Source organism: Cornus florida, unplaced genomic scaffold, assembly GCF_030987335.1.
Source record: "Cornus florida cultivar Cherokee Brave unplaced genomic scaffold, ASM3098733v1 CherokeeBrave_3.0.0_Hap2_Chr04, whole genome shotgun sequence".
NCBI classification, from domain to species: domain Eukaryota; kingdom Viridiplantae; phylum Streptophyta; class Magnoliopsida; order Cornales; family Cornaceae; genus Cornus; species Cornus florida.
The window spans coordinates 21623990-21651384 of NW_026775574.1; the positions used below are offsets into that span (position 1 = coordinate 21623990).

At 40.0% G+C, this 27395-nt stretch overlaps 2 protein-coding genes across 5 annotated transcripts; both read right to left on the minus strand.

Annotated features, from left to right (window-relative positions):
- Positions 1-2866: 2866 nt before the first annotated feature.
- LOC132302954 (uncharacterized) lies at positions 2867-7060 on the minus strand. Of its 3 annotated transcripts, none has more exons than XR_009481014.1 (5): positions 5657-7059; positions 3952-4032; positions 3796-3837; positions 3080-3708; positions 2867-2988 (listed from the first exon to the last, which is right to left on the minus strand). XR_009481014.1 is itself a non-coding variant. In XM_059799968.1 (3 exons), exons 1-3 carry the CDS (start codon positions 6059-6061, stop codon positions 3797-3799), a joined length of 324 nt encoding a protein of 107 aa, XP_059655951.1. In that variant the 5' UTR covers positions 6062-7060; the 3' UTR covers positions 3316-3796. The 3 variants fall into 3 exon arrangements, 1 of the variants encoding a protein (XP_059655951.1); XR_009481013.1 differs by having other exon boundaries at positions 5860-7058; XM_059799968.1 differs by lacking the exon at positions 2867-2988 and having other exon boundaries at positions 3316-3837; positions 5860-7060.
- Positions 7061-19214: 12154 nt separating this feature from the next.
- Positions 19215-23652, minus strand: LOC132302955 (uncharacterized). 2 transcript variants are annotated; one of them, XM_059799970.1, is made up of 5 exons: positions 23213-23652; positions 21113-22073; positions 20180-20989; positions 19943-20061; positions 19215-19843 (listed from the first exon to the last, which is right to left on the minus strand). In XM_059799970.1, exons 2-5 carry the CDS (start codon positions 22056-22058, stop codon positions 19382-19384), a joined length of 2337 nt encoding a protein of 778 aa, XP_059655953.1. In that variant the 5' UTR covers positions 22059-22073; positions 23213-23652; the 3' UTR covers positions 19215-19381. The 2 variants fall into 2 exon arrangements, with proteins under 2 accessions (XP_059655953.1, XP_059655952.1); XM_059799969.1 differs by lacking the exon at positions 23213-23652 and having other exon boundaries at positions 21113-22730.
- Positions 23653-27395: the final 3743 nt, after the last annotated feature.

The following is a 27395-nucleotide window of genomic DNA, read 5'->3' on the forward strand; positions in this document are numbered from 1 at the left end:
TGGATGAACCAGGCTTGCTGTTAGTGGATTGAGGAAACAGAGTTGCAACATAACAATTCTAATTAACAATCAATTATGCAGAAACATTTGTGTGTGTGTGTGTGTGTTATCGTCTTATAGACTAGTAACTGTAAAGAAGAAAAGGCATAACTGAGATTTTTGAGCAACACTAGCGTCTTATCCTTGTTTGTTTGAAGTCTCTACACTGACTGTGATCTTCTTCATTGATCTGTCCAGACACAATGGGTTATTGCAATGCTCACTCTCATTACTGTTGGAGAAGCAAAGTACGGTATTCGTAAGCTTAAGACATGTAGCCTAAGTGACCTGAAGGGCTTGATTGATTTCATGAATGGAATACGCTCTGACACAGGGTAGGGGTAGCAAAAATCCCCAACCCAGTGGGGAACCGCCCCGCCCCGCCCCTGCCCCATTTAAAGCGGGTTTGGAGAATCGTTTACTTAAATGGGGTGGGGATGGGGGTTAAAAAAAAAAACCGGCCAGTTGCGGGGCGGGGACGGGGGACTAAGATGCCCGCCCCATAACCGCCCCGTTTAATATTTTAAATTACTACTTTATCCTGTCATGTTAATCTATTTACCAAATTAACCTTCACTATATATATATATATATATATATATATATTGGAAATTTTGCACTTAAGTTTCAAACCCTACACTTCAATAGCAGCGGCAGCCGTGTCTCTCTCTGAGCTCTCTCTCTCTCTCTCTCAAACCCAAAATACATCCACTATTTCATTTTGGGGACGAGGTCAGACCAGATCAAATCCGAATGAGTTGTTGGAGAGTGTGGTTGGGGACGAGGTCTGGAGGCTGTGGGTGAGTTCGCCGTCGTCGGGCCAGCGTTGGATACTGAAGCGGTCATTGGTGACTCCGCCGTGGAGAGTCACAGGGGATTTCATGACGTCCAGTGAGATTGAACACCTAAAGAAGCTAGGAATTGTGATGTCCAAACTTCTTGGTTGGTTTGACTGTGAATCTGGAGGCTACTGGGTGAGTTTGGGAGGCGGTGAGTTGGTGGGTAAGTCGGGATCGAATCGAGTCAGACCAGATCCGGATGAGTCGTTGGAGAGTGTAGATTTTGTAGTTTGTAGTTGCAGAGAGAGAGAGAGAGAGGGCAAGTTCAAAGTTTTGATTTTTTGATTCTTGAACAATCTGGATATGGGTTTTGAACTTTTGATTCTTGCAGACAATGGATAAACTGAAATATATGGGTTTTGACTTTCTGATTCTTGTAGATTTTATAGTTTGCAGTTGCAAAGAGAGAGAGGGAGAGAGGGGGCAAGTTCAGAGTTGAGAACGAGAATAGAGATGGAGGCGACTGGGGAGGCTAACTTGAGTTGCCCTAAAAATATAATCGGTTATGGGGCAGGGGCGGGGCAAGTGAGGGCGGGGCGGAGCGGGGGCGGTTATGGGAATTAGAGGCAAAAAATTAACTGGTTATAGGGCGGTTTCAGGGGCACCAAAATTAAACGGGGGCAGGGATGGGGAATGGGAAACCCTCCCCAAACCGCCCCATTGTCATCCCTACTTCAGAGCTTGCTGAATAAGTGGAAGCAGAGCGGTGGCGGGAATTGCTGGGCATGGGAAGGCATTACATGCGATGACACAACCAGTAGAGTGACAGAGATCAATCTCCCAGGCTTATTTTCCGTAGATGCTTGTCCTATCCAGAAGACTACTATGGAAGGTGGGTTCTCCTTCACTGGCACTTCTCACGTCTCTCCAAGATCCCTGCAAGTCTTGGAAGCCTCGAAAATCTTACACGACTACATCTGCATTCAAACCAGTTTTCTGGTGCAATACCAGCAGAGATTGGTAACTTGACAGAATCGGTGAGTTTGGATCTTCATCGAAATTCTCTTAGTGGTCAAATACCAGCAGAGATCTGTAACTTGCAGGCTCTGGAAATGATTGATCTTTCCCTCAGCAATCTTGAGCGAGAGATCCCATTTCCATCAAGCTTAATCTGGCCAAATGCCGTCCTTCAGCTAATATTTTGGTAACTGTTTCTCCGGCTTTCGGATACCTTACCTCCCTCTCGTTTCCCTCTCCGGAAACCTAGGGTTACCTCCTAGTCCTTGTAAGTCTTGAACACTGACATTTTTTATCATATTATATTTATATATTATACACTTGTCTGCAAGTATGAATCTGTATCGAAAGCAGTTTTTCATTTTGAAAATAGCAGCATAATGCATCAGAATCAACCCAATCTAGAATCATTTCCCTATCTAGAACCGTTTCCCTTGCAAAGTAATTATAGGTTATGCCTAACTGATTTGGTCCTTGGAATTTTTCAGACATTACGAAATAAGTACTAAATTACACTTCAAACACCGCACCAAGAATCTATCTGTGCTAGGAGAAGCCTTGCAGGAAACAGGATGTTCGAAAATATTTATTCAAGTGGAATGCGTACCAAATAATGGACTGTCCTGCAAAAATCAGTTAAATATGTGTGTGCGCGCGCGCGCACACACAACACACAAGTACACACGCACATACTTCGCACAAATGAAAGTTTTCTATAGAAAAAATATACTTTTATTTAATATATTAATTTTGAGCCTTACAGTGTATGTGCACAATTTAAATGGACTGTTGACTGTAACCCAGTTTCTGATCATTCATGCAGTCAATTCTATCTAATTGTATACATCATAATATCTGCTCTGGCAACTCTTCGGCTTTGTTCCCCTGGTTTATAACAGAAACGAAAGGTAATATTAATAATAACATGCAATATAAAAAAAAGCAAAAATCAGGAAAAAATTGTAATGAAGAATGGGATAGTTTAATATTGGGTTGCCACTCAAACTTGGTGGGTACTGGAAGAACTTGCCTGAATTGTAAGGCCAACATCCAAAATGCAGTGCTTTAGGCTATCCAGGAATGCATCAAACCCTTTCCTAGAGATGTAAATAAATCGGTGCATATCCACATCAAGCTCGAAATAGTTTTCTCCCTGTAAAAAGTTCACGGAAACATGGCTGAGAATGGAAGCATGAAAAACACTACATTCTAATTTTTTCCAGAATTGTTGATATTTAACAAACCTAATGTCACTTCAACTTGCTCGTTGCTCAACCAAAAGGAAGTCATAAGTAGCAATAATTAAGCACATGCTACAAAATTCGCAACACTGTGTTACTCAACAAAAACATAACCCGCACAAGGACGGATGTAGCTAGTAACTACACATACATCCACTATGATGTTGCAAACAGCATTAGCACCTCTCAACTGGGGATAAAAGCCTATTAGACCTCGCAACCTCATAGCCAAAAAAATGAAAAAAAAAAAAAATTAGATGAAGAATGAACTATTGATTAATTCCAATTCTAGGAGACATCCGGATACCATCGACTGTATTTTATATTAAACCAAAAACAGTTGAGTTTGGTGGACTAGAGCTTAGTGATCTTCTCTTCTCAACTGAAGGGAGAGTAGAAGCAAGACAAGGAACACAGGTTGTTTGGAAGAAGTCCACAATTTTCCAGTACTCCTTCCTCCCAGCCACCATTTTCATCCACAGAGGAGGAGATTTCATCAAGGAACACTGGTTGCTTTGCTTCATTTGCAGGTCCTTCAGATTTATATTTGGAATCAACATCATTTGAATGGATTGAACTTTTAGCAACCTCACTGAGAGAGTTGCGTGCAGAATTTCCTGCTGTTAAGTACCCTGGTCCATGTAGTTGATCAGTTGTAGAGGTGCATAGGTTATTGAAAATATTGTCTCTGTTATCACCATCACTTAGAGAAGCAATACCTTATACAGATGAACCTTCAAATCCATTTTGAGACAGCACATCTGAGAACAGAAAACATATCCATAGTTCAAAATCAACATAACAGGTCAATCAGAAGGTCGAAAGAAACATGAAGTTAAAATACATGATTAAAACTAAATTTTCCATATTTTTACCATCCAGGACACTTTCGAAATCTTCATCACAGTCAGAGTCAAGTATGGCAGCAGAATCAAACCATGCCTCCTCAATACTTCCTGTCAGTATTATCACATTGTGACAGAAATCAGGAAAGCAGCATTTGCAGCTACTAGAGTGGCAGATTACTATCTCGAGGATATTTCAATTTGACACATTGAAAAAATGATACAGTATTTAACAGAAACCAGAATTAGAAAAGTACTGCAATAAAAAAAATTGTAAAGGAAGCCTTTAGAATTTTTTGTTTCTCTACCTAGCCATGATCTTGACATTTCTGCATGTTCATTAGCCATAAACAGCGTCTAGGTCGTACACTGTTATCAAGGGCCCAAGGCGCACTAAGGCGCTAAAGGTCCTTTGGAGCCTAGGCGCAAGGCAAGGCACACTATTGAAAAATTAAATTACTGTTAAAACATATTCATATTCCATATTAAAGGTGCAAATGTTGTCAAAGGCACACCTGGGCACACAACAGGCGCACTCTTAACAACACTGGGGTGGTATGAACTGGGAAGGATTGTGCATAACAGATGTACTAAAGGAAAATACACACATGAAGCTTGTTTTCTATGGAACAGGGAAAAAAACTAAAATTCTGTATTCTTGATCCAACATATCTAACTTTACATGACTTTTAACTTCTTAAGAACTTGAAATCAGGCCACAAAAGGATGTCTTTGTAGCATCCTTAAGAAGTTTACCAAAACCATATTTCCAAGGCACCAAATGCAGCAATCAATCACCGCCCTAATGTTATGTAACATCCTCACTGTGAATACCTGCATGGTAGCTATCTCTGTATAACTAAGCTAATAATTTAGAGTGCAGTTTCCCTAACCACCAATTTACATGTATAATCCACCTTCTAGTGTTTACTGCCCCTAAGCTCTTTGCGGACCCAATAAGCGCAATTAAAAACTATAGTAAAATTAGAGAATGCTATTTGCAACATACGATATCCTGTAGTAATGCATCACTAATTTATCAACCAGCTATAGTTTTCTATACATAACATCATCCCATTAAACTCCCATATATTTGGAAGCTACTTTTACCATGTCTATTGCCAAACTACATATATATAAATATATATATTACAATTCCCCATCCCTTTCTCCAAACTACAAGATCTTGAACACTATCAATCTTCAAACAAGGCACTCATGTTGTTTTCTACAAACCAGACCAAGTTTTGAACCCAGATGCAATTGTACAAAATAAGACGCATCTCCCACGGCTTTGAACAGGGAATTGGGACTCATATAGTGATCTCCACAAAGTACAGTTTTCAGTCCTTGGCTCACCAACAAGCCTTGAGAGGACTCACCAAAGCCTCCAATTTGAGATGTGATCAACTTATTTGTCTTTGATAGCTAACAAATCAACTAAAGAACTGCATCCATATCTATTTAAAAAAGACACCATCAGCTCATCTACCAGGGAAATGTAGAACCAAAATCAAATCATGGAAAAGATTTGAAATACTCTACAAACTTTACCCTGAACATCCTAATTTCATGAATTATGAAAAAGAAAGGACCACCAAATTGTCAGGCAATTTTCAAAAAATTTCAAGGTCAATGATCATGTAATGATTTGAATGTTGAAACCAAAAAGTAACAGTTCTTATAAGAATTCCTCCCAAATCCAAAGCTGTACATCTTTATGTTAAGAGAGTACCAGCTTCACACAATGCAGCTAGCTTAGCTTAGTCCAAATTCCCATCTTTCTCTCACAATCCAAACCATAAACTCCATAAAACACAGTTCAAATTCAAAATTCAATTTCAAATTGCAGTTTCAAAAAAAAAAAAAAAAAAAATTGAAACTCCTAATCATTATTATATATATGAGTATGCAGAGAGATAGAGACAGAGAGAGGACCATGAAAAGTGGGATTGTTATGGGAGCGATCCGAAGGGGCAGACTTGTGGACCTTGTCCAACGATCGATCAGACAAATGAGACAAAACTCGCTGCTTGATTGATTTCCTTCGCTTGCTACACTTTCTCTTCGACAAACTCGATCGACCTCCCACACAACTTTCCGGCGTCGATACGCAAACACGCATAAACAATATATTCATACATACATATACGTGTGATTGTTTGAGTGTGTGTAAAAGAGATATGAAGCTGAACAAGAAAAGAGAGAACACCGAAAACAATAGCAATGGGTGGAGTAGGGAAGCAAACAATTACAACATATATGTATATAATGCTTCCCTGCCCAACAATCCCCATAGATTTTCGGAAAACATCATCCCCATTTCAGATCTGCTCTCAGCCGCCTCACTTGCCCTAATTTGACTGATAGATATACTGAAATATATGGGTTTTGAACTTCTGATTCTTGTAGATTTTGTACTTTGCAGTTGCAGAGAGAGAGAGGGTAAGTTCAGAGTTTTTTTTTTTTTTGTTTTTGAAAATTTTCAATAAAATACATTTGAGAGGCTCAGATCTGGTTTTGATGAGGGCAAGAGTATATCCCACCGCCCTGGCTGCAACAACAGTTGCCTGTGAGAGAAGAACCAAATCTCTCTCCCACATACCCTCTGGTTTGCCCCGCCAACAAACGGATCCGATTCTCAATGCCAGTATGATCCACTCAGAACATATATCATCACAGCCTCTTACAATGATGATTGATGATGGAAACTACAAAATCTACAAGAATCAGAAGTATACATACACAAAGGGCTGTTGATTCTATAGGAAATGAAATCATTGGCTCTAGATGATCTCCCATCCCTCATTTTGTAGGAGATCATCGTTTACAGAGAGGGGCAACCACCCTTAGAAACATCCCATCCCTCTGAACGACCCTCATTCTTTTTCCGAGTGCAGGGCCACCAGAAAAAAATATAAACATTTTTAGGGCAAATCATTTCAGCCTCCACAATCGCCTCATCCCATCCCTCTGAACGAGACTCATTCTTTTTCCGATTCAGAGTTTTTCTGTTTTTTTTTTTTTTGTTTCCCTAGTCAGAACTCCTTCGTGACCCACCCTAAGCTACAAACTTGGTGGTACAGAGCCTCGCTCCAAGGATACCGTTTCGTTGAGATTAGAGATGATGCGATTGGGGAGGCTGAAATTATTTGCCCTAAAAATACCTATAAATTTTGAGGGTAATGTGCAAAAAAACCCCTGAACTTTACTCTCTCTTCCAAAAAAACCTCCTTGAACTATTTTTTTAACAGAAAACCCCCTAAACTATCACACTTTTTTCAAAAAAAAGTCAGGTGACACTGTTCCAATAAATTTTGGCCGTAAAATAGTCACGTGCATATGCTGTAAATTGAAAATGCCAATCCTACCCTCTTTCTTTCTCTATGTCTAAATTCTTTCCCCAAATTACAGCCATTGGACCCTGCAATTTATTGTTCTACAACGAGACATTCACCAATTTGGGAAAAGAACTCAGCGTCGGAGGCACGACACCGGTGAACTGATTGTCCGGGAACTACAAAACGAAGAGATTCGCACACTGAGACAGGTCCGGGATAAGACCCGTGAACCGTCACCGAGCTTTCCATGTCCAAGCTCACCGCGCCTACCAAAAGCTCATCACATAGCCGTCGGACCAGAGCTCATCACATCGCCGCCGGATATGTTCTCACAACCGTTTTCTTGTCTCCCCCAGATCCGTTTCGAGCTCGATCCACCACCGCCGGATCTGTTTTCATCAACCTCGCAATCGCAGCCTCCTTCTCTCCGATCCACCACTACCTCATCATTGTGGCTCAACTGAATCCATCACCGTCAATGTTGACAACTGCCGTTTCGCCGGCGACTCTACGTACCTCGAACGATCTCACACAGGGATTCGAACCCACTTCCGAATTTTGTCCCGGTCCATTGTATGCCAGTTCCGGCCCAAGTTCTTGGTTGTAATAAAACAAGAGAATTGACATAGAGAGAGAAGATCTAAGCATTAACGGTGCAATCGCAGCGGCCAAAAATTGGTGCACTAGCAGCGGCCAAACCACTAAAGTCTCCGGCAAAAGAGGAGCGGTGTTACACTGAAGTTGTTGATGCAGAGGTCTCGATAGGAGGAAAATTCTCCACGTTGATGGTGGTGGTGAGCTGGCCGCCGGGCGATTCCGGTGACTTGGAGACCTGTACCATGGCGACACAAGGTCGCCAAGTAGTAGGTTTGGACATGGGTCGCCATGAAGTCGACCTTTCCAAGCTGTGATGCACCTACGTAGCCGCAACCTTGTGGTCGCTTTTTCGCGACGCCGATGACCACTACCGGAGCAGTGCTTCCATCGCCGGCCATGAAAAGGAAAGAGAGGGGAAGAGAAGGTTAGACAGAAGAAAGAGATAAAGAGGGAGGAGGGGGGAGGTTCGTACAGTAGCTATATTGGTGTTGCAATAGATGAGTTAGGGTTTCAAAGCTTAACTTTCACTGGTTGGTTCGGCGCTGACTCTGTTTGGCGTAGAAGTTTTGGTAAAGTGATAATGAGTTGTCTAAATATTATTGGTTGTTCACAATTTGTTTGACACATCAGCAATACAAGCCCATCAAACACTAAAACGACGTCCTTTTATAAAAGGGTAATTTTGTAATCAAACATCTCCGGTGACCTTTTATGCCGGAGACTATTTATTTTGTCCTTAAATTGTCCATTTTTAATAGATCAGGGGGCATTTTTTAGTTTATGGGGGTTTTGTGTTTTTTGCTGAAAGTTAACAGGGGGGTTAAATGCACTTTACCCTAAATTTTGAGGCCCTAGGCTATTGGGGAGGCTTATTAGGCTTGGGCCTTTATTTTAGTATGATGGCTGAGTTGACTTGGGCTTGATTGGGTGGGTTAATTTTGGGGTGGGCTAATATTATTAATAATTTTTTTTTTTTTTTAGGTTGAACTAAATTTAGTATAGAATTTTTGCTGTGGTTGGAGCTATTGGCACCTGCAATTTAAGGTTTGGTTTTGGCGACGTAGAACAACAGCGAGCATGGATGACTGCGATTTTCCGGTGGCAATACGTGATGAAGGAAATACTTTGACAGTGGTGACATGATGATGGGTTGGGTTTCAATGTTTCTCTTCTTGGCCTTAGATGTAAAAAGGATTGTATGGTCATTTAAAGAAATTTGGGTAGTCACGTGACCTATCATGTGCGTATTTACGGTCAAATTCAACCGACTTATCACCGGACGGGGTTAATTGCACCAAATTGGTCAGTTCAGGGGGGTTATATGCCAAATTAGTAGATCAGGGGGGTATTTTGCTTCATGGCCAATACTTGAAGGGGGTTTTTTGCACTTTACCCTATATGATGATATGGTGGTGTACAATCCTCACCACATTGATTTGACACAAAGTAAATACTACATACACTATAAGGAAAAGTATTACATACACTAAATTTGACAAGTAAAATGAACCAGAGTTGAAATGCCTTACTTCACTTGAATGCCAACATGAGTCCTACCTTGATATTTTGGGTTCGTGGGTCAAAAGAGGTTTCTAGCTGGGTTCGTCGGAAAACACCTGACTGATGAAGCCAGTTCCTTTCCTCCTGTTTGTCGTTGTAAGCAAAAAAAAAAAAAAAAAAAAGTGTTATCACTCCATTCGGGCAAGGTTTGTTGTCGTAAGCAAAAAAAGTGGTAAGAAAAAAAGGAAAAAAAAAAATGTGACTAATGAGTGAAAAAAAACAAATAGTCACAAAATTTAAAACTTAAATACCACAAGACAAAGGTAACAGAGTTTTCACCCCATTTGGATTATCCTATGCTGAAGCAGGCGGGTACTTAAACCCTTTAATCCTAGCAAGTACCTCCTCCCAACCCTCTGCTTAAAAATTATGATGCCACAAAGAAATGTGAATACACATACCTATTACTGACACCGCTCATGCCAACAACTTTCTTCTACACACCTCAACCTAATATAACAAAATAATAAAAATTGTCAATTTTTTTTACAAATATATAATTGGAAAATGAGTTACAAGTTGCCACCTTAAAGAATGGGAAAAGAAAGTCTTTTGCTATTGATGATGAATGGTTTGTAATGATTCGGAACGACAACGTTTTATCTTGACACCGGTGGGGTGCCTGCCAAACAACCTCCGATGGCAAAGTTAGTTTCCTGAAGAAATAAAGTGAGCAATTAATGAAGTGGAGTTCAATATTGACCGTACCTCACTGGTTGGTGGGTTGCCTCCTTTTTATAATTTGCCGACGTGGAGTTTGTTGCAATTTCTGAGGAGACCCTTTGCCGATAATCACAATTTCACCTTATCATATCAAAACTACTTTTTGAAATTGTAACGCGAACAATATTAATCACCTTATCTTATCTTATCTTATCCTATCCATAATCAACCTGTTCAGCTTCTATATCAAATTTCCTCATCAGTTGCCCCCCGTTCCCGAATTCTTAAGTGTTGAAAATTGAGAACGATACACAATTCATTACAAGTCGTCTATTTAATTTTAATTTTATATAAACAGATCAGCCTACATCAAAAAGAATTTTATTTGAATACAATTACTATAGATGAATGTATTTAATTTTTTACTTTATATATAGATAAGTCTTTATCCACATAAAAAGTAATTGTTTCCTACCAATACTTTTAAAGCTTACTGCACTTTCATATAAAAAGTGATTACTTTTCCTAGTACAACGAGCCAACCTTATTTCCTGAAGTCATAAGTTTGACTTTCATGCATTTAATTTTCATTTTAAATATAAATCTGTCATTATCCATCTAACAATGCTATACATGATTGTCTCCTAACAACACTTTTATTGCATTTTAAGAAGTTGAAATTTTACCTCAAAGGGCGAGCCAATCACGTTTCTTGACATCAAATATTTGACTTATCAATCATCCAAGTTATCTTTTTTCTTTAAAAAAACTGTTGCACAATAAATTACTGACCTGCTTCCTCGCCCTTCTAGCGCCATAGCTTTTTAGATAAGCTTTGCTCGCCTGCTCACCTACCCTACATCTTAGCTTTCTAGATAAAGTGTACAACAAGACACACAAACAGAGCTTTATATATTTATATAACAATATATTTTTATATAAAAACAGTGCTTTCTAGATAAAGTGTACGAACAGAGCTTTATATCTTTATATATATATTTTTTGTACCTTTAGAATTCTTACATGATTTGAATTCTACATGTCCTCGAGTTTAACCACTTTCAAGCATATCATGAGGATTCAATTTCGTACGTTATTTCTTCTTTATAAATCACCTTGGAGGAAGAAATTAATCATCCTCTTCAAAGCAACTGGTAGAGAGCTGGTAAGTTTCTTATTTTCTATATTGAATAATATTCTTCTATCTCTATCTTTCATACTAGATTCTTCAAATTTCCCATCTGCCTTTCTTTTCAAGCGTTGTTATTATTTTACCTGTTTTGGTCCATCAGAGACTTTATTCGAAAACTTTATTGGTAGCAGTGAGGCTAGACGTTTATACGGCATTCTGAGTGGTGTTGCTGATTTGTTTAGCCCTTTAGCATATCCTCTCATGAAGATAACACAGATAGTGAGTTTAGCCAACAAAGCTCTAAATCCGAGTATGGTTCGCCTCCTTTGCGTAAAAACCTGCGCAAAGAGTGCATGACATAAAATGCCCACTTTCTCTTCACAATTTAGAACGCTTTAAACTATCATACTCGATTCCAAACAATGTTCGCCTACGATTTCCTTCTCCCGATAAGAGGGCTTGCACCCCTAATCCAGGTGAGGTCTGCTTTTATGAATTTGCCTTCTTGTCTGGTCTACACTTTCTCGTACCCATTTTTCTCAAAGAGATACTCAACTATCTCAATATTGGCCCCACTCAACTTTCCTCCAATGCCTGGAGGACGATGGTAGGCTGCATGGTTCTTTGGCGGGCTTGTGGTAATGGTTTGCTAACCATGAGCCAATTCCTTTACTGTTATGTTCCAAAGAAGATGAATGATTGATGGTACTTTACAATTAGGGACAAAAAGAAAACACTTATTACTGGGAACCCTTCCCACAACAAAAATTGGAGGGATCACTTCTCTTTTGTCTCAGGTGACAACTGGGAATTCTTTTCCAACGAGGCACTATTTTTTGGAGGAGGGAAGCCAATCCCTCGAGTATGGAGTGATTCGAACTCTTATGGTGAGTTTGATGATTTATAACATACATGTATGCATATTGAATTTTGAATTTTTGATAAGATGTCTTGTTACTTTTTAGACTTTAAAGAACAGCCTGACCTTTCATCGTATGAGCGCCAGAAGATAGTGAACGCCATTGACCATCCAGCTAACTTCTCAACTTTAGTAACTGCCCAAGGTCTATTCATTCATGGGCTAGGTCCTACGGCCAAACATTCTCCCACCAAAGCAGGTACTTGCCCTATTTACTTATATATATATATATACATATACATACATATATATATATATATGTATATGTATATGTATACATTCTCCCACCAAAGCATGTACTTGCCCTGTTTACTTATATATATATGTATATGTATACATTCTCCCACCAAAGCAGGTACTTGCCCTGTTTACTTATATATATATATATATATATATATATATGTATATCATGCTAATAATTATATATGTTTAGGCATATCGAAGAAGTTTAACAAGAAAATTCTCGATTTAGCTCGGGAATCAACCGATATCCCGCTTACTACCCCTCCTAAAAGGAAACGTGTTTCTGAAGTTATGATAAATGAGCACATACCAAAGTCTAGCGTCGCCTGTTCGCCTTCTCAGCTTCCACCCCACCGTGTAAGTTCGGTCGTTGCTAGCAAGCATGCTTCTGCACAGAAAGGTGATGTCCATCCTATTGTGGATCCCTTTGCTTTTGGCGCATCAGTCCTAGACAATTGAAACTTTTCATTTGAACGGATAAAGGAGTTTTTAGTGAAAGATGATCAAGCCCGGTTGAATTCTCATACTTCATCTGAAGTGGCCAAAACGCTCTTGCATGATCTTGGCAAGGTTATGATTTGATTCTTTTAACCACTTGATTGGTTTGTATTACATATTTGTTCAAACTTGTAGCCTTCATTCTTGTAGTGCATTACTCGAGCTGTTTATTTATCCTCTCGAGCTATAGAAACGAAAAAATCATGCCATGACGAAATAGCTTCTCTCTTTACCAAGCATCAAGGTCAGATTGATGCCGCCACTGCTGAACTCAATGCCAAAAAAGATGCTCGGGTTAAAGCTGAAGCTGTTTTTCAAGAGGAGCATACTAGGGCTGAAAGTCTTAAATCAAAAGTAGAGGGACTTACCAAAGAGATGGCACTAACTAGGTCATCTGCGGTTGAAGAATACAAATCTTCCAATAACTTCAAAGTAGCCCAAGCAAAGATGAACATAGATGGTTTCGAAGCTTTTCGAGCTCAAGTCACTTCTGATTTTCCAGATATGAACTTTTCTTCGATTCAGTTGGAGAGTGATAATGAAGCTGATGACTAGTTCCAAAAATTATTATTATTATTATTATTTTTTCATTCTCCTAGTGGAGTAGTTTTTAGTCAAAAAAAAAAAAAAAAAAAAAATCGTTCTTCTAATAGTAGATCTGCACTTCTTTTATAATAAATGGCGTTGTTTGAACTTGCACTTTTTTTTATATTAAAGTAGGCATCATCTATATACATATATATATACAGAATGAGTTTTACGAGCTTCACCCAGCTCGCCCTTTCAAAAGGGATGGAGTTTTACGAGCTTCACTCAGCTCGCCCTTTAATAAGGGGGTAGAGTAGCCTAACTTTACCTTTTTCTAAGCATTTTGTGCTCTTTTCTTCGATGTATTTTTAGTAGCAAAGGAGACTACCAAAAAGAAATTATGAGATCATAATTTTATTGAAGAATCAATCCATTCTAAAACATCATCATAATGAACATCATCAGAGGAGGACATATTAGTCCTTTTTATTGAAAAGTAAAATCAATCACAGAGATCATAATTATTTCAGGAAAATAAAGCTAAACTATCAAGCTAGCTATCTCTTTTATTGAGAAAATAAAATAAGGCACACAAATCTTTTACTGGTAGTACCTCCTTGTAGGGGTTCTTTTTTACTAGGTAATTAAATAGCAATAAAATAGAGATATCAGGAATACAAATACGAAGGAAAATAGAGGAGATGCTCAGTGTAGGAGGAGGAAAAGAAGACCAACTATCAAGATCAAGATGGTGGTAGGGCGAGTATACAGTATTTCATGACAGCTTTTCTTTCGTTCGGGAGGTTTTTGCAGAAATAGAGCAGGGCGTGACCAATGAAAACCTCATCCAGGAGGCTACACTCCTATTGGATGATGTTCAGAGGCTCGAGGTTCCGGTTTCATGGCTGTGAAGACGATTATTTGTGGCTGAGAAGTGTTTGCAGCAGCGACTACTCGCACCATGCCTTCAAGAAGAACGGGCTCGTATTGGCAAATTGAAGGGGGAGCTCGCACAAGAGCGAGAGAGCTTGGAAGTATTGACAGCGTACTCACGGGAGCTCGATGATGATTACTCACTGCTGTCATCATATAGGGATTAGACTTGTAGGTTGTTCTTTTGATTATTGATGTAAACATGAGTCAAGGACTCCACAATTGTAATCGAACAACCTTGAATGAAAAGAAAGAAAATTTGTGATTATTCCACTCTTGTTTTTTTTTTTTTAAGAACTCGAGTCATGCACCAAGCTGAATAAAACCAGTAACATTCATTCAGGATAGCCAAGTTTAACAAAAGTAAGGCTTGAACCAGACATTATTAATGGGGCTATGATCAGAGCCCTTAAGTATGCAATAACCACTATCACTATATGTCTTAACAATATAGGGGCCCTCCCAATTAGGTGAGAACTTGGGAGCTGAGAGGCCGCGCATAATGTGGGAAGCAGCTTTAAGAACGAGCTGGCCTGGTTGGAACTGTCGAGGTTGGACATGCTTGTTATATGCTCGCGCTATGTTGCGCTGGTACTGTTGGAGGTGCTATAGGGCTACCTTACGCCGCTCATCGAGGGCTTCCAACTCAATATCTCGTGACATGGGAACCCCGCTGCGTGAGGTGAGTTGCGCCGCCAGCATTGCAATATCAATGGGCAAAACAGCTTCCGTTCCATAGACAAGAGAGAACAGAGTTTAACCTTGGAGTGCTTGGCGGAAGTGCGATAAGCCCAGAGTGCTAGAAGCAATTGCTTTACCCATGTGCTAGGCTTTTCTTCGAGCGTCCGACTTAAGATTCGAATGAGATTCTTATTTGAAGCCTCTGCTTGGCCATTACCTTGCGAGTAATATGGCGATGAACGCTTATGCTAGACATTGTACTACCTGAGCAATCGCTTGACTTTATGATTAATGAAAGGAGTACCATTGTCGGTGAGAAGGTAGTGAGGGATTCCAAAGCGGCAAATAATATTCTTTTGTATGAAAGCCGCGACGGCCCCACCGGTGGCATGCTTAAGGGGGATTGCCTCGATCCATTTAGTGAAGTACTCTGTTGCAGCAAGAATCCACATGTGACCTTGCACCGGTGGATGGATTGACCCGATAAAATCCGGCCCCCATGTGTGGAATGGCCAAGGGACTTCAATAGGATAGAGGGGTGTAACTGGTGTATGGATCTGGTGATGATGATGTTGACAAGGTTAACATTTTTGTACATAAAACTTGGCATCGCGCTCCATAGTAGGCCAATAAATTCCCTTTTGTAACAAATACGCGAAAAGCTTGCGTGAGCCTTGATGCTCCAACTGGTGAGCCTCCTTGAGAGCTTCCATGGCGTCATTGTGAGATAAACATCACAGATACGTACCATTGAGGGTTCGATGAAAGAGTTCACCTTCCCGAATCTCGAATCGTGCGGACTTCCTCCTGAGCTTTGCAGTAGCTTGTTTATCATCTGGAAGGGTACCATGTGCAAGGAAATCAATGAACGGGCGACGCCAATCAACCATCTCGAGAATACAAGATTCGATCTCATCCATTACAGCCTGACCTCGCGGGCAGGTACGTTGCAAGGTATTGGCCTGAACTGCCATATCTGGCCAAAAATAACCCTGACGCTGGAGTCGCCGATACAACGCCAAAGGTGTAGCACAGTGCTGCTCGTGGCTGCCTCAGCATCCCGAGGGCCCAAACATCTAGCTAACGTTCTGCATGCCAAGGCATAGATACATTGAGTGCCGCACATATGCATGGCCCAATGATAGAAATTGCACAACCTCGGGATGATGTGCAAGGGCTGCCTCGAGGAGTTGTACATAGGCGCGAGGGAATAGCATACCCATCCACTCTACCTCCGCGCTAGCAGCTTGTGGCCCTCTGCCACTCACAGCACGTTCAGCCCCCAAGGTTGGCTTGCCAAGAGGGTGAGGAGTCCTTTCTGCTGTAGTTTGCTCAACAGTGGGAACTATGGACTGCCTCGCTGGGGTAGCCATGGCATTCACCATAGTAGTCTCCGCTTGTGGCACCGGGAGGACCGGTGAAGGTTGCAACTCTGTCAAAGGAGAGGTTTGAACCCTCTCCTCTTGCAACGCCACCTCGCTTACCAAAGGGGCCTGTTCTGTCTCCTGTGTCTCTAAAGGCAAGGCTTGGGGGTCTCGCTTAGAGGCCTCGCCCCTTTCGGAAGAGACGTACTCTCTCATCTGTTCATCTCTCGGTTGTGAGGGTTCTCGCATCTTTATGGGCGAGCTCGAAATTATATCTGTATTCCCTCATGGGGCCACCTCTACATTTTCGCCCCTGGGTGACCCAGCTACAGCATCGCCTGAACGACTTGTCACCTCAGGGTTTAGGGATCCTGACCCATTCTCAGCCCCTCACTTGGGCATCGTCTAGAGACATATCCTCCCCCTCTTGGGGAAGTACTGTGTCCTCAGCAATGTCAGCACTCGCTTGAGGTGGAGCTGTAGCACTTACATACCCTCGCATCATTTCTGCCACCTCAGCGGCATGCATGCGCACAGGTACTTCTCGAATGGTGATGAGAGGTGAGACATCCAGCGCGAGCTCTTCCATTTCTTCCTCTCTCACCCCCGTTGAGGTGTCCTCCTGACCATAACAATACAGGGCATTCTCACTTAAGGCTTTCATAAAATCAAAAGTAGGTAAATTTGGAAATTCACTATCAGAAGCTAGTACCTTGCCTGAGCTTATATCATGGACAATGGCATCAATTCCACCATCTCGCACCCGATGAAGCCTGCGTGACCCCCCCTGCCCTAGCCCAAAGGCTGCAGCCATCGAGCCATGCTCTCCAACAAGAAGTTGTTCGCCATTATCTTCAGAAGTAGTCGTATCCTCACTCTCAGTTGGTTCATCCACGTGTGGGATTCTACTCGTGGAGGCCATGGGTCGAGATGTACTTGGCGCTGGAGGCCTTACCCTCTCCTCCCTCACGCTAGCAATGGCTGGCTCTGCAGTACTTATAGCTACACGTTTGCTGGAAGGGCAAGGTTTGCGCGTGAAGTTGCCCTCGTCTTGTGCCTACAGACAGGCGCTAGGGCTGCCTCGACTGCAGGATTAGTGGTTGCTGCGACGGGTTAAGAGGATTCCCCTTGTTACGTTGCAGTGGGTACAGGGTCAGGCGCGAAGCTGCAGAGGTCCCCCCTGTCAAATTCTATTGGAGGCCTCAGTGAATGGTCCCCCGAATAGATCACCAATGCCTTTGCACGATGGGCAGGACTCTGACAAAAATCTTTCCAGCTTGCTAGCTCTATTGCCCATAGTGAGCGAGCCGTCTCTATACATCTCGGGACCCTGCCTCTTCTTGGTAGGAAGACACCGCCAATTCCTTCACGAAGTAGCCCAATGTGAGCCGCTACAAATCTCGTGAAGCTACTTTCGTAAGAGTCCTCACCCTCCACAAAGATGTATTGCGAGGGTACCCCCCTATTGTAGCCAAATTGCAGAGGGACTCTGCGAAGGTTATATGTCTTTGCTATTTGGCCCCCTTCCCATTATGCGGGCAAGTAGCCAGGGGTGCTCATCAACAAAAACACCAACACTTCGCTCGCATTTAAGTGATGAGCACCCGCTGGAATGTGCTCATTATCATCAAAATACGTGGGCAGAGTTTTAACCCCAGGTAGGTCCACCGCATAAGGGCGACTAATGAATTGGAAGCTTTGGTCCAAGGCATATCCTAGCCGTCCTCATGGCGACCGACCATGCCATCTCATGCCTCGCACCACCTCCTCGTCCACAGCCAAGTCTGCTGGGATGGGAGCATAAGATTGGAACCTCTCGTACAGGAACATTTGTAGAAAGATGGTAGACGCGTACGAGTAATAGACATAGCGCCCCACAGACCGTCCCAAGTCTTCCTACACTATATCGAGTCGGTGGTATAATGTTCCCAAAAAGAGAGGTGCGAGGGCCACTTTCACACCACTCGCCAGCTTCAACGCCAGATCCACAAGTCGTGGCTGCAGAACATCCTCCGGAGTCCCCTCGAACAGGTATCTCAATAGCCAACATAGTAAGTAGGTCGCGAGACTGGAAGAATGATTAGCCCAAGGACCTGGAATCCCTTTTCTTCCCTCCTCTGAGAGATTCTTTTTTGTCATGGGAAGTCCTTAAAATAGTATCGCACCAACACCCCATGAGTGGCCTTGCGTGTACCCTTGCCTCGCTCAGCATGGCGAACACCCTGTGCGCCCTACAACGACCTAAAATCTTTGGTTTTCTCCAGTGCCGTCTCGAGATCATGAGCCAAAGTCTCTTCAACTTACACGAACTCCCAAGAGCCATGATTTTCCACCCCTTGAAAAGGTAGGCCTAGCAACTGGCTCACATCCTCAATCGTGGGAGTGAACTTTCCCCACGCAGTAATGAAAGTGTGCGAGCTTGAGCTCCATCGTGAGGTTAATTCCTATAAACCTGTAGTGTCGCGAGGAATGTGTATTTAGCGAAACAGCTTAATACACAGTGTTAAACTCGCTGCGTCCAAGATTGCCTCGTACTCCGGGTTTGCAAGGATCGCATCCGTCCATTTTTCCCAACTATGGACTGGACTTATGTGATTATTGAAGTTCACATAGGACCATGGATATTGCCATAGTTGTTAAAGGCTCAAGGCGCACAAAAGCGCAAATGCCTCCTGGAGCCTGAGGCGCAAGGCGCAAGGCGAGGCGCGCGCCCGACTGAAGCAAGGCGCACGTTGGAAAAAAAAAAAAAACAAAACTCACCCAATAAGTATTAAAGATGCAATAGTATATACAAAGATATAAAAGTCAACTAAATGAATTATTTAAGTTAAATATTCAACATAAAGATGCCAAAACTAATTAAATCAAGTACTTGAGTTCAAAACAGTGAATAATCAAACATATTAACATAAAGATGCGAAAGTCAACTAAGGAGAAGTATAAAATAAAACTAAAACAAACATAAACATCATTTCTTCCTAAGAAGACAACACCAATGAATCTAAATATCATCCTCGTCATCAATAAGCATAACATCATTTTGATCGTCACTAAATGATTCATAATTCTCAGGATCCTCTTCTATCTCATCTGAATCATCCTCATCCTCATCCTCATCCACAAGTCGAACTGAAGAACTTCCTGCTCCCTTTGTTGGTAACCGTGAACTAGAACTAGATTTTGATCTAGTAGACCGTTGCGGCCTGCTAGCCTCTCCAATACCAGCAAAATTAGCAACATCACCCCATGTCAAGGAATCATCTTCATAGACTAGATCATGTTCTGCATCAGAATCATCCATCCTCCCCGTTAACCACTCGTTGCTCTCATCAATGTCATCGAGTAAAATGGGATCAAGAGTGTCACGCATATTATATCGACGCTTCAATGCTCTATTAGATTTGATGAACACTAAATCATTCAAAGTTGTTTGAGCGAGCCTATTTCTTTTCTTGTTATGAAGCTGCAATAAATTCAACCTTAACTAGTAAGTATAAAAAATTAAAATTTTAACTTTCAACAATTAAATTACAAACCTAGTTAGTAGATAGTATATACTTACATGCTCAAACACGCTCCAATTCCGTTCACAACCAGAAGAACTGCAAGTAAGGCTTAAAACCTTTATAGCAAACTTTTGGAGAAGTTTTGTTGACTTGCCATAAGCTTCCCACCAATTAGCTATTAAAAAAAATTAATAATGATGTTTAGCAACTTTAGCTTCATCTTTCTATCGACTCTATTGTCAAAATAATTTTAACACTTAGCTATACTAACTTAATATACTTTACCACTTTACCTGGTCCTCGTGTATTTCTCTGTCTAATAGCAAAGGGATTACCAAAGAGGCCCTCAGCTTTAGAATATAAGGACAGCTCCTCAGTAATTTTGTCTTGGTCTTTGATATCTGGGATTAACCTTGCAATGCATGCATACAAACCCTTTGCAATCTCTTCATCTTCTTCAATTTTCGGATTTGAATAAAAGTATTCTGGGTTCAAATAATAACCTGCTGCATGCAAAGGGCGATGAAGTTGAACATTCCACCTCTTATCAATTATTTCAAAGATATCCTTGTATTTGTCTTCTACTTCCCCAAATGATTTTGCAATGGCTTCTTTAGCCCTATCCATAGCCGCATAAATGTATCCCATGGGAGGCTTTTTCTCGCCATCAACTAATCTCAAAACCGGAATAAGAGGACCGGAAACCTTAAGGCTAAAGACAATGTTGTTCCAAAAGGAAGGCATCAAAACATAAGAAGCAACTCTTTTACCAGCTTCCTCTTTCGCCCATTTACTACGATTCCATTCTTCTGAAGTAAACATCTTCCTCAAGTTATTCTTTTGCTTGTGAATACTTGATAATGTGATGAAACATGTAGCAAATCGAGTCTTAGCGGGCCTAAGCAACTCCTTTTTAGAAGTAAAGTTCCTCATAATGTTCAACAACTTTGGACGCATATAGATATAACTATTCAACTCCACCGCCCTCTGCATTGTTCTGGAGATGGACGGTATTTTCCCAATGTCTTCTAACATCAAGTCTAAGCAATGAGCAGCACATGGTGTCCAATACAAATGTGGGTGTTCTTTCTCTAACATCCTCCCTATTTGAAACCAAACGGAAAAAAGAAAAAATGATATAAATTATATATTAATCAAAAAAGATTTAAATTATATATGTAAAGAATTTACATACTCTTGAAGTTATAAACATTGAACATTCTTACCGGCAGACTTATTGCTTGATTCACTATCTGTGACGACTTGAACGACATTTGCTACTCCAATGCGGTTCACAAATTTATTAAGTAAGTCAAACATCTTTGCACCATCCTTTGAAAAAGAAGAAGTATCTATCGATTCAATAAACATGGTTCCCCTTGGACTATTTACTAGGAAATTAAGCAATGTTCTCCCTCTCTTGTCTGTCCACCCATCTGCCATTAATGAGCATCCAAATTTTGACCACTCCTCTCTGTGGTCATTCATCAAAGCATTGGTATTATCCAATTCCTTCCTAAGCAAAGGAACTCTCACCTCGTGATAACTAGGTGGTTTCATGCCGGGACCATATTGTCCAATAGCTTCAACAACCTCGGCAAAGCTATCATACTTAACAGCATTGAATGCAATTCCTGCATCATACATCCACCTTGCAAAAGCAGCACACGCTCTTCCTCTCAACTCTTTCTTGCATGCATCATTAATGGTTGTCTGTTTTCCCCCCTCCTTTCTTTTTTGTACCACAATTTCTGGTCTGGGAATGAAATATAAATCAATCGGTCCTTTTTGCTTTTGCATCTTTGAGGAATTGACACTAGCACTGCCACTACCCGCACTAGCTACCCTTTTTCGCCGATTGTTAGCTTCCATAACATCATCCTCATCCTCTCCATCAAGGAAATTAATTTCATCACTAGGTAATAAATTCATTTGCTCCTTTTCTTCCTTTTTCTTACTCATGTACTCTTTGATTTCTTCTCTAACACTAGATGGGCATCTTGTGCATGCACTCACATTTCTATACCCTCCAGCTATGTGTTGCTTAGCCCGATAAATACCTCCTTTTGTAACTTTTGCACAAAAGTTACAAGTGACGGCATTTGTATCTTTCGGATTCTCCAAATGTGAGTAATTCCATGCCGGATCCTTTCTTGAACCATCACTAGGCATCTTTTAAAGTACAAACTACAATCAAATTCAAGATAACAAAATAATAACATGATTAGCATCATGTAATCAGTGTCTACAACAACTCTGACAAAAAAAAAAAAAAATTACAGAGCTTCAAAGAATCAAAGGCATATATGGACACTGCATGATAAATTCTATATGAGATTTATCAACTATATGAGATGTAATATATATGCATATATGGACTGCATGATACCATATAGGCATATACCAACTGATATGTATACTACAATTTATTCCAGGCTTTCCAGCAGCACAGAATTGTAAAGTTGTAAACTACAATTTATTCCAGCTCAGAATTGTAAAGTTGTGAACTACAATTTATTCTAGCAGCAGAGAATTGTAAAGTTGTAAACTACAATTTATTCCAGCACAAAATTGTAAAGTTGTAAACTACAATTTATTCCAGCAACTCAGATTATAAAAAAATAAAAAACAAAAATAAAAGAAGAGGTTGAAAAGCAGAAGGCTAGAAGCAGAGAGAGCCGAGAAGAAGAATAGAAAGAAAAAAAAAATTTTAAAAAAAGGTCAGAGAGAGCCGAGAAGAAGAATAGAAAGGAAAAAAAAAAATTAAAAAAAAAATAAGAAAAAAAAATCAGAGAGAGGGTGAGAGCCGAGAGAAGAAGAATAGAGGGCAAAAAAAAAAAAAAATAAAAAATAAAAAAAAAGGAAAGGAAAAATAAAAATAAAAAGAGCCGAGAAGAAAAAAAAAAAAAGAAAAGAAAAAAGAGCCGAGACTCGGCTCAAAGAAAAGAAATAAAAATAAAAATAAAATAAAAAAGCAAGACTGAGAGCCGAGAGAAGAGAACTGAAGAAAAGAAGAAGAAGAAAAAAAAAAGAAAAAAGAAAAAAAAAAAGAAAAAGAAAAGGAAAGGAAAAATAAAAATAAAAAGAGCCGAGAAGAAAAAAAAAAAAAAAAAAAGAAAAAAAAAAAAAGAGCCGAGACTCGGCTCAAAGAAAAGAAATAAAATAAAAAATAAAATAAAAAAGCAAGACTGAGAGCCGAGAGAAGAGACGAGAGAAGAGAACTGAAGAAAAGAAGAAGAAGAAAAAAAAAAAGAAAAAAGAAAAAAAAAAACAGAGGAGAAGAAGAAGCAAGAAGGAGAGAAGAAGAAGCAAGGAGAAGAACTTACAGGCGCTTTGCAGATCCGGGCTTCGCAGACAGCAGATCCGATCATCCGACGAGCTTCCGGCTTGTACTTCTCTCTCTCTTCTCTGTCTCTTACTCTTCTTCCCTTTTCCTTCGCTTTTTGCTTCCGGCTTTTTTTTTTTTTTTTTTTGACAACTGATAAAAGCTTAAAGTGACTGTGACATATCTGAGATTCTGAATATATCACGTGGCTCTGTTACAATTCACAAGACTTGCAAGTTGCAACCAAAATAATAAAAAAAAAAAATCAAAAAAAAAAACTTTTCAAACAGGCGCGCCTGTGCCGCGCCTGTAGCCTTGCGCCTAATCCCCAAAAGCGCACGCCTATTACAAGGCCCTCGCCCTAAGCCTTTCAAGGCGCCAAGGTGGCGCCTGGAGGCGCCTGGCGCCTCAGGCGCGCGCCTTCGGCGCCTTTAACAACTATGGATATTGCCCTTGCTTGACCCCAAATCGCAAGATCGTATCCGCAGGGATACGAAGGGCCAAGTTTATTTCAACTTCTTCCTCCATCAATTCAACCACTTCAAGTGGTTCGCCGGTGACCACAGCCTTGCTCGCCCGGTGCCAAAACAGGTCACTTTTTCTAAAAAAATGGTGCCCGTCGCCATTCCGAATCTGCTGGCACCTTTAGCGGAGGGCAATCCTTCTTGCATAACTCTTGTTTCTTGCTAACCATGGTGGCAGTCCCTTCCACTAAATAAACAATGAACCAAAAGAACTCTAAACTTTCGTGAGATCTCTTCTCCGACGACGATGGAAGTTCAGGTAATCTTCGTACTTTCTAAGTCCTTTTCACAAGTAACCCTTTTACTCTGTCACTGTTCCCTTTTAATAGCCCTCTTACCTCAGGAACCCCCAAAAATCAAATCGGCAACAGACGGTGCATTAATAACTGGAGGCGACCTTTCATGCTCGAGTCTCTTCAGCCTCCTCGAAACAATAAATGACCTAGAAACCTAGTCTTGCACGCGCAATAATTCATTTTGAATCGTCGCACGTGCAGGGGGGCAAAATGTGGGTGTCACTTATCAGACGCTGATGTGGCACGTTAACAAGTTAATATAACCCTAGCTAAATCCTCCGTGGCAAGTTAAAAAGTCAAAAGCCTCGAAAGATCAAATCTCGAGCACTCTAAGCCCTGGCATCGCTCCAGGCCCTCAAGCCTCGAAAGAGCAAATCTCGAGCACTCTAAGCCCTAGCATCGCTCCAGGCCCTCAAGCCTCGAAAGATTAAATCTCGGGCACTTTAAGCCCTGGCATCGCTCCAGGCCCTCAAGCCTCGAAAAATCATATCTCGAGCACCTTAAGCCCTGGCATCGCTTTAGGCCCTCAAGCCTGGAAAGATCAAATCTCGAGCACTTTAAGCCCTGGCATCGCTCCAGGCCCTCAAGCCTCGAAAGATCAAATCTCAAGCACTTTAAACCCTGGCATCGCTCCAGGCTCATCAAGCCTCAAAAGATCAAATCTCGAGCACTCTAAGCCATGGCATCGCCCGAGGCCCAATAAGCCTCGAGAAGCTGATCTTCGAGCATTCCAAGTCCTGGCACCACACCAGGCCCATCAAGTCTCGAGAGACCAACTCTCGAATATCCCGAATCCTGGTGTTACGCCAGACGATGCTGTCTTGAAAGATCGGAGCTCCTTAGCACGAGATGAAGGTAGGATCTTCGTGTTATAGGAATCCATGTTTAGGAAACTTAGGAGAATCTTGGATTGGTGGATGAGAAGTCAAGAGGTGCCTTCGCTCTCAGCAAGGCCCAATTAACAAGATGATGGGATTATACACGACGTGACAGCAAACCTTAAAATCACAATTAATACTGTGTCAGGCTTGACCAACCGACAGCCAAGCAACATTTAATGCCCCTGATTAAGGGAGAAGTGACATGGCAACATAGGACAAGGCTCGAGGAAAGGATTAGACCCTTCAGACCCCTAAATCTTTAGGATTACTCACGTAATCTGGATTGGGGGTGAGGCATGCGAGGAACTATGCATAGAAGGGACCATTGGATAATGACCAATGTAATCTAGATCTATAAATGGCACTGTCCTATGAAGAAATAACCAACCTCCCGAACGAAAGAAAAGTTGTCATAAAATACAGTATACTCGCCCTACCACTATCTTGATCTTGATAGTTGGTCTTCTTCTCCTCCTCCTACACTGAGCATCTCCTCTATTTTCCTTCGTATTTGTATTCCTAATATCTCTATTTTATTGCTATTTTATTACCTAGTAAAAAAGAACCCCTACACTCCTTAAATGTTCAGCATTCCAAGAATGGTCCAACTGATGCCCTCCTAAAGTTTCAAGCCAGTATGCCCCCAGTCTGTTGGTGCTAATAACCTTATAAGGTCCTTCCCAGTTAGGGGATAACTTCCCTTCTCCTCGGGTTCTAGTTGCTGGGGTGACTTTGCGAAGCACTAAGTCCCTAGGTTGAAATCTTCTTGGCTTGACCTTGGCATTATAGTATCTAGACACCATTTGTTGATAGGTGTAATTCCCCTAATTTTAAAAGGATAGTCTCGGTATTTATTTATTTATTTTTATTGTATTTTTTTTAATTGTTTAATTGATTATTTGACTAATTGTTTATGTGTTTAATTGAATTAAGTGTTACTTGATTAATTGGTTACTTATCTATATGTTATTTGTATTTTGTCTAGGTATTATTTGTATTATTTGTTTAATTAGATTGTGTGCTTAAATAATGTATTTGATTAATTGTAATTAATTGTAAATTAAATGATTAAATGTTTTATTTTATTTTATTTTATGGTTATGGTTAGTGGTAATGGGCTAACTAATTGGGTCCCATGAACTACTTGGATAGGAAGTTGGATGGGTATGGATAATTACCCATGGATAGTTGTATATGTATATATATAGATATATATGTATATACATATATATAAAAAGGAAAGTAATTTATTAATATTATAGTAACTTTAGTATTAATAAATAATCTGATGTATATATTTTATATATTTATATAATAAGGATATACATATATTTTATACGTAACATGTTTTAAGTTACCTTTTTAATATTATGGTAACTTTAGTATAAATAAATAATTTGACGTATATATTTTATTTATTTAATGAGGATATAGATAGATTATATACGTAACATGTTTTAAGTTACCTTTTAATATTATGGTAACTTTAGTATTAATAAATAATATAATGTATATATTTTATTTAATTAATAAGGATATACATAGATTATATACGTAACATATTTTAAGTTACCTTTTTAATATTTTCATTTTTTTTATTTTTCTTTATTAAGTTGACTTGAATTGGAAAAAGGAATAGGATTATTATTTAGCCTATAAATACACAACTATAGGTTGAAAAATGAGTGAAAATATATCACGTAATATATTCTAGAGAGAGAGAGTTAGAGAGAGAAAGAGAAAGAGGAAGGAATGAGGAGAAAACCCTTTAGAAAGAATATCAAGGAAGAAGAAGTTTAACTTTCAGTCCGAAAGTTTAATGCAAGTTCTTCTTCTATCTCTTTCCCTTTGATTCGTGTTTCTATGCATGCCTAGGAAATTTCAGGATTTATTAAACACATAAAATTAAATAATTATACATGTTTAATTGGATTAGAACATAAGTTTTATGAAATTGGTTCATATCTGCTCTTGTGTTATGAATTGATAAATGCATGATTTTGATTTGATTTCCGGTGTGAACTTTTATATGTTTACATTATGTATTTTTTCATATCTGTGGAATGATGGAACGTAGAAACATGCCTAGGATTCCTGAACATTAAATAAAAACTAGGTTTGGGTTTAAATAAATTTAAATAGACTCAATCATAATGATGTTTGCTATTTGAATGTTTTAAACAAACGAATGAATTTAATCTTTTAATATGTTTAAGCAATTGAGATTAAATGTGTAGGATGAATTGGATACGGAGAATGCTTATTTGACGGTATAATAAAATATCATCATGTATAAGATTCAGTTTGTGTAGGACATATGATATAGGAAGCTTAAATAAATAATAAGTCATTCCTATTTTGTGATAACTTGATATCATATTATCATAGTTATTTCTGGATTATTTGATGTATTTCCTTAATCGTTACATCAATTGTTATATTATGTGGTTTAATGCACCGGTATAGGACGGTGGCATTCTAGA

Coding starts and splice junctions, on each gene's coding strand:
- LOC132302955 (XM_059799970.1), bottom strand. CDS start 22,058: ATGCCTAGTGATGGTTCAAGAAAGGATCCGGCATGGAATTACTCACAT. Junction 20,990..21,112: donor ATCAAGCAATAAGTCTGCCG/GTAAGAATGTTC, acceptor GGTTTCAAATAG/GGAGGATGTTAGAGAAAGAA. Junction 19,844..19,942: donor ATTGGAGCGTGTTTGAGCAT/GTAAGTATATAC, acceptor AATTTATTGCAG/CTTCATAACAAGAAAAGAAA.
- LOC132302954 (XM_059799968.1), bottom strand. CDS start 6,061: ATGAATATATTGTTTATGCGTGTTTGCGTATCGACGCCGGAAAGTTGT. Junction 4,033..5,859: donor TAACAATCCCACTTTTCATG/GTCCTCTCTCTG, acceptor TAATACTGACAG/GAAGTATTGAGGAGGCATGG. Junction 3,838..3,951: donor TTTCGAAAGTGTCCTGGATG/GTAAAAATATGG, acceptor TTCTGTTCTCAG/ATGTGCTGTCTCAAAATGGA.